Source organism: Lupinus angustifolius, chromosome LG04, assembly GCF_001865875.1.
Source record: "Lupinus angustifolius cultivar Tanjil chromosome LG04, LupAngTanjil_v1.0, whole genome shotgun sequence".
Classification (NCBI taxonomy): domain Eukaryota; kingdom Viridiplantae; phylum Streptophyta; class Magnoliopsida; order Fabales; family Fabaceae; genus Lupinus; species Lupinus angustifolius.
Window position 1 is genome coordinate 2260999 of NC_032012.1, and position 7385 is coordinate 2268383.

General features: G+C 34.5%; 1 protein-coding gene across 2 annotated transcripts; it reads right to left on the reverse strand.

Moving 5' to 3' along the window:
- LOC109345070 (arginyl-tRNA--protein transferase 1-like) lies at positions 997-6099 on the reverse strand. Of its 2 annotated transcripts, none has more exons than XM_019583848.1 (7): positions 5798-6099; positions 5335-5373; positions 4756-4906; positions 3197-4336; positions 2600-2906; positions 1279-1463; positions 997-1103 (listed from the first exon to the last, which is right to left on the reverse strand). In XM_019583848.1, the coding sequence occupies exons 1-6, from the start codon at positions 5916-5918 to the stop codon at positions 1347-1349; spliced, it is 1875 nt and encodes a 624-aa protein (XP_019439393.1). In that variant the 5' UTR covers positions 5919-6099; the 3' UTR covers positions 997-1103; positions 1279-1346. The 2 variants fall into 2 exon arrangements, with proteins under 2 accessions (XP_019439393.1, XP_019439394.1); XM_019583849.1 differs by having other exon boundaries at positions 997-1102; positions 1263-1463.

Here is a 7385-nt window from a genome sequence, read left to right on the forward strand (position 1 = left end):
TTGTTTGTCATCTCTGCCCTTGCTTCTACTGATCACGAAGAAACTCACACAGGTCCCCTATGAAAATCCACACAGAATCCACACTCACAAAGCTGCTAATACCATTGTTTTAACTCGGCAGAGGCAAAGAAAGAAAGAAAGTAAAAACAGAGGAACAGAGGAAGGAAGACGCAGAAGTAATGAAAAGGGTTAAAGAAGAAGAAGTTAGAGTAGGCAATGTATATTCTTATATTGGTATATCACTAATAGCAATACAAGAGAAGAAATTATTCAGTACAATACCATGCATAAGCTTTACTATTTATAGCAAGTCCTAACTAACTAACTCACTAAAAATAGTAAGCCAACTCAACTAACAAAATTGAATTATATAACAAGTCTCAACACTCTGAATCTTTATTTGTGTGTGGATTGGTTCGCTAAGCATGCTGTGAAGGAGGATGTTTGTTTCAAAAATTAAGTGCTGCCCCCTTTTGCCACCAACACCTTAATAATAGGATGGGCAAAGTTTTAAATTTGGACTTCGACTGCTAGAGACCTTGATATGTCAAGGTTTGAAAAGTCACTTAAAACCATATTTTTTTGGTTTCTCACACATATCCTTATATCGGAGGCAATCCTCTCCGAGCCGAAAACATCCACAGGTATGTGAGGTTAACTCTCCCAGCGAGTATTTTTTTCATCCACAAGACTCGAACCCAAAACTTTACTTAAGGGGAATCAAGTATCACTTGGATCAATACCAGTTGGTACTTAGAACCATATTTGTGAGCACAAATGTGGTCACATAACAGCAAATAGTCCTAATTTCTACGTGTTAAAATTATCCCAACCCAATAAATAAATAACTACAAATAGGATAAGGAGAATGTTTACAAATCCTAAAAGTATATTTAAACATTCAATAAGTAATAATTTTGCATTGGAAAGTAATGTATTTGTTTTAGACAATTCTGAAAGGGAAGGGCAGCTGCACATTTCCCGAGTTCAAACTCAAACATTCACACAATCACTGACTCACTGTATAACTTGGATTACCAAACAAGCAATACCATAACCAAAAGAGGTTCCCAAACTCAGTTCCAACTGCAGAACTATTTAACTATAATATATATGCACTGACAGTGTAAATATATAGACAGAGTCGGTACATCATCCATCATTCAGTTCTATTACTTTTATTTAAGAGTCAATGCTATTTGAAAAAATGTATGGGATGATGTAATGACAAGATAAAAAATTCTTACACTGTCAGTATATACATTTTTTTCTCTTAAGAGAAAATACCCCTCCATGTGGGGTATTAGAAGTGACATCTTATTAGTATAATAATGTTCCAAGATTTATTATTCAAGAGAATAGACCATTCGCTCAGCTAATTCAGGACCTACAACCATCATGTATTTCTGCAACCGGGTTTCCAAGTAACTCCTCTGCTCAGGATCAATGGCATTTCTCAAATTCTTCGGATATGAAAGGTGAAAGCAGAGAAAGGAAGTTAGTTAGACCAAAAAGGGACAAGCCATGCAAGTAGTTGCTATTGTTAAACATAAATCTACCTATACAAGCAAATATCATTTGCTATATGAGTTTTGTCCTACATTTTTTATTCAAATTCTCCTTTCCCTATTTATCCCAAATAAAAACTGCAAAAGAAGGAGGAAGTTACATTTATCTCTTGGTTGGTACTCCCTCCATTCCATAGTTTTTGTTATTTAAGTTTAATGCACACAAATTAAGAAATGGAATGGATTCACTTACTCAAGAGTAAGTGCAAAATACTTACTCCATATCCTAGTCATCCATTCTTGGAAAATTCAATGGTTTGAATTAGTGAGTATATCTAAACCATTAGATTTTTCAAGAATTGATGGCTAGGATGTGTAGTAAATTTTTTCCACTTACTCTTGGAGTAAGTGAATCCCCTCCCTCCCATTAAGAAATGATTGAGTATTGTACTTTGACTAAAACACCCTTATTTATTTCTCAAGAGAAAGAAGAAAACAAGAAAAAGTAGAATTACTTCTAATAAAGATGGTAGATATATTCATTGAATGAGAGTAAAATGGGTAAAAAGTTTGATTAAGCCTTAAAATTTAAAAATAACAATAGTTTTGAACAAAAAAAAGAAATTTAAAACAACAAAAGATATGAAATGGAGGGCGCAGTATTTTTAGTGGGGAGACATGACCAAAACAGAGAAGGGATAGATGACTTGAGTATTATATTGGAACAAGAACAGTCTTATTTTCTGAAGACATCCATACTCAAGATTGACCAGTTTTAAACATTAACTATATGAAAATTAATGCATTTTCTTCAATTTTTCATAGCTAATATTTTTTTATGTATTCCTTACCCAAAAAGTGGTTGGTCGCAATAAAAGTGGATTTGCTCCCAAGCAAACTTACTTGCAAGGTCAGGGATTCGAGTAATGGAATCGCCACCTTGGGGATTGTTTTACCTAACTACCACCCTAGCCCAAGGGTAGAGATACCCAGAATACACTACTTTTATCTAAGTACGGTTGGGTGGGGTGACAGAGAGAGTGAGAAGTAGTCAGAGTACTTATGCACCAAAGACTTTTAAGTAACCATACCTTGTATCTCACATTTCCTTCCAATCCTAGCAAAATTTTGCTGATATCACCATTTTCTGGTTCACCGTCTGAAGTAGTTTCTAGGCCAGTGTCATCAACAGAGCTTTCCAATTCAACCCTTTCTTCATCTTCATCCATTGGAAAATCATTTGCATCTTCTTGACCAATGTCATCAAGCTGCCCTTCCATTATATCATCAGTAATTTGAGGCACGGATGACTCGACATTTTGTAAAATGGAATAATCAGATAAGATAACATAAGGCTTTGTGTCGAGCAGGGGCCTTGCAATGTCAAATGGAACCCACCTGGAGATCAGGAATTGCTGTCAGCCATAAATTCATAAAAACTCAGACAATGAACTATATATAACATCCGTATACTGAAAGAGTTTGATGGTACTATTTGATCATTTTACATTATCTTCCAAAAGGCATTCAGACAGCACCAAGAATTTGTTATCAAAGTGGGGAGAAGAAAATATTATAAAGCAAACCGCAAGAGCTTGAGACGAAGTAAATACTTCACAAATTCATGAATAAACTACCAGAATGACGAAAAAGGGGTTTCATTTGCATTCTGAAATGAAATGACTTACTGATATCGAAGTGGACATAAAAGCTCTGATGGGCGATATGCAGCTTTATATCTCATCTTGTTGCAAGAGTGAATGTAGTAGCCAAGATAATAGTACTGAAGACTAGGACAATAAGCCTGGTTTTCTTTCACCCAATCTATTTCTTGAAGTGCGGAGTACTTGCCTAGTGATAGAAAAGCAAAGTCTGGATCCCAGAACAAATATTTACTTGACATACAATTGGGAAGGATGTCTACAACACCAACTGCCACTAACTGGCCATCTATTAAATATTGTTGATGGAAAGAGCCAAAACCGCAAGGAGGAACTGCATTGTCGCCGGTAGGAGAAACATGTAATAATGGAGTATCAACCAGAAACTGGCGATATGAGTCCTCTGTAACACGATCTAGATTATCATTATGTACTTCGAGCTGATATCGTCTAAACAAAGCAAATTCTTCTGGATCAAAACTGGATCTGCTCAAACGGATCTCAATCTTTCGTCTTTTTACCTGACAATGTTGAGGACTAATCAAACGTTTTCCTCCAACACCATCTTTCGTTCCAGATATTTTAGGTTCTGTAACATTTTGAACACTTGCACTCGGGGAAACTTGCTTACTAAAAGAATAGAAATTGATATGTCCATTGCAGGCTCTGATAGACAGGTCACATTTTTTCACTATTTGATCTAACGATGATGCCAGCTTTTCTGCAATATGTTTAGGAGATGATCCATTATCTGTTTCAGAATCTCTTGATGGTTTGGAGTTACTACCATCCTTGTTTCCTGATTGTGCTCGTTTTATAGAGGCTGCGATTTGGAAGGCTATATTGCTACTATATAAGAGATCTTCTGAACTATTGCCTAGAAACTTTTTTTTGGCCTGTGTAACCTTTCTGACAGAAGCTTTTGGTAACTGAATACCAGAGGGAAAGTCGCCCTTCTCAGTGAACATGTTCGCAACCTTATCTATTTTATCCGATAAATCGTGCAGAGAATTTTCGACCTCATTTTGCTCTTCGCTGCTAGCAGATAGAAACTCTTCTGACGTGAGGTTTGACAACTTATGATGGACAAAGCTTTCTGCTTTCTTTGAAGAATTTGGGTCCTCGAAAACATTAACTCCTTTATTATCCAAGGTTCCATTTAAAAACCTAGGCAGATAGAATTGTTAGTGAAAAAGGTAGGTAGAACAAACGAAACATGAATGGGATGTAACATGCTTATGGACAACAAGTATCAAATGAAGTGAGTTACTTGTACTAGAAAAGTACAATATTCAATGTACTCGGCATCCTTAAAACCTACCACTTGAGTAAAGGAAGGAAAGAAGAGTATTAGCAACATCTCAATGTAAAAAGTTTATGCATTCAGAACTCCACCCGCCCCACCCCCTAAAGACTAGAGAATAGAGTTTAAAAAATGTTTTCATTGTGTAGAATAATGGGTTGGAGTTCAAGTTACTTGGCTAGTAAATCCCCATGTCATATCTATGAACATGTTTAGAAAACATTTGAGCTTAAAAAATAAAAAATCAATGATAGTATACGGATATTATATGAAACAAGCATACCTTTGCAATCGTCTAGATACGCGAAGTTGCTCCTTTGAAGCAACAAAGTCACTTGCTTTCAAGCGAATAGTATAAGACGGGCAGCACGTCCTTTCCATCAGTGGTTTATAAAGGAAGCATCCAGATCTTCTCCAGCCCCGATCTAGAAGAGCTATCAAAAGAGAATAAATTGAAATTTAACTAGTCTGAATAAAATCATGCCAACAAATCAATTTACACTATCAAATCATCATCAACAACAAAGAACATTGTGAACACAATTGCAGCCAGAATGTCACATTTTCCCGCAATAGTGTCGACCACAATTACAATTTAAAACCATTAACACTTTGAAGAGGACAATAAGGAACATAGTTACATTAATTTTGATTTGCAATAGCCAATGGCAATAAGGAATATATCAAACCATATCATGTAGTTACATACTTACATCACCTCACAAGGCAAAAATCTATACTTGTCAATCTAAGCCTTGAGATTTCCTTACTCATAATTAGAATTTATATAACAATGAAAATCACCAGTATATAATTGAGATAAGACTTTGTCAAGCAAAAACAAACTACAAACTACACGAACCTTGGTAATCACCCACTGTAAGGTTACGTGCCCACAAGCCTGTGACAAAAAAAATAATAATAATAATAGAAGTCACAATAAGATAAATAGAAGTCACAATAAAGCAAAAAAAAACCAACATATAAATTGATGCAGGTTTCATGTTCACGATTTTCAAACTCCGGTTTCGTTTTGGGAGGACATCTATTGTCCCACAATGTGTGTAATTGGTTGTAAAAAATGTCTTGAAGTTAAAAATCTAATACTTAAGTATTTTTCTGATCGATGAGAAACACAGCAGTATGTAGTGGTACATTTTTTGGAACAGAAGATGTCCACCTTCGTTTTCAATCAAAATCTAAACTAATTTTTTGCTTTATCAAATCAATCCAAAACCCACTACTGCTGATAAATCCAAAACCCAATTAAGAAGAAAAAAAGGAAAATTAAGGAAGCAAATGAGTGATGGAAGAAAGTGAGGGACCGTGAGAGATGCTTGTGTGATGAGGGGATTTACAATAACCGCAAGAGCTTTGCTGCATTCCGTAATCGTCAACGACGCTTTCGACTATGGTGGTGTTGCTGCTGCTACCGTCGTTCTTCATCTTCTTCAGATGAATTTGTTCAGAGGTGTTGAGATGAAACGACGACGTAGGTAACAATATTGTTCTTGTTTTCTTCTCTGGTAATAATGCATCAAAATCAAAAGTCAGCGGGTTCTTCGTCTTCGATCTTCAGTATATACACGCAAACACCAACTACGGTTTCTGTTTTTTTCTTTCTAGTTTATAGTGTTTCGACGAATACTACATTAATTACACTATATACCGAGTTTTTCAGTTTAAGTTAATCTCGCACCAGAGGCAATGCTGTATGTGAATATCCACAATTATCCTGCAGTAATTTTTTTTTTTGAATGAAGCATGTACCAGTTAATGGAGTTTGATCTTCATATATTGTCTTAATATTGATGTTAAAAATTTAGTAAATAATCCTGAATTTTGTTGTAATGATATAATTAATTATATTTTAGTGAAATTACATAAATCATCCTTAACTTTTCTATACCTATACAAATCTCCCATAGCTTTTATACTTTTATTGAGTGTTGTTAAAATCGTACCGATTATCAAACTGGTCAGGGTAATGATATAATGGTACAGTGGTTCAACCGGTGGTTCAATAATTAAACCGCAGGTCGGTTAAACCGGACATACCTACTTATATTTATATATATATATATATATATAAACAATAAACTTATAGCAAAAAAAATTCCAAATAGGTAGATACTCAAATTTATAATTCATATTCATAATCTACTCAAAATTCACATTAACAAACAACTTTAAGTTTTTAACAAATTCAAAGTCTAAATTACAAAACATATATCAATCCAAAAGTATCACTTAACAACCGCAAAATATAAATAAATAACACAAGTTTACAACTCACTCTACAAAACAAATAAATTTGGAGTTTTAACATTTAACACCAATGAGTCAAAGTTGTCTCATATCGATATTATATTTTTGCACTAAATCCTATCTTCAGACGGTACTCAAAGATTACACAAATATCACTGAGATTATACACGAATGTTAGGAACCAAAAGGTGTAATCTAAGTATGTCTTGGAAACATGTGCCTTGAAGTATTGAAGAAGGGTTGGAAAGATGGGTTCACATTGTAATGAGTTTTTAAGTTTGTAAGTTTTTTTTTCAAAAAATATATGTGCATAAACCGGCCAGTTTAGTCAAATAACAGTCGGTTCACCGGTTTTGACCAGTTTTGATACTTGACCGGTTCAACATCTGTACCGTACCAGTTAGGGGACCTATTCACCGGTTTTTCGGTTGAACCGGGCAGTACGGTACGATTTTCCTGCATGAGAAATAAGTGTAATCTTTTAAACAAAAAATGTGATAAATGCAATTAAATTAAACAAAACATGGTATATTGTGAGGAAAAATCCAAATAATATACAAATTAATGTATCTTTATTATTTTTTGGTTACAAAATGCATCAACAATTCTAAAAAGATATTGTTTAAATCGCTCTTATATTATATC

Coding starts and splice junctions, on each gene's coding strand:
- LOC109345070 (XM_019583848.1), bottom strand. CDS start 5,918: ATGAAGAACGACGGTAGCAGCAGCAACACCACCATAGTCGAAAGCGTC. Junction 4,907..5,334: donor TACAGTGGGTGATTACCAAG/GTTCGTGTAGTT, acceptor CTCTTTTGATAG/CTCTTCTAGATCGGGGCTGG. Junction 4,337..4,755: donor GTATCTAGACGATTGCAAAG/GTATGCTTGTTT, acceptor CTATCTGCCTAG/GTTTTTAAATGGAACCTTGG.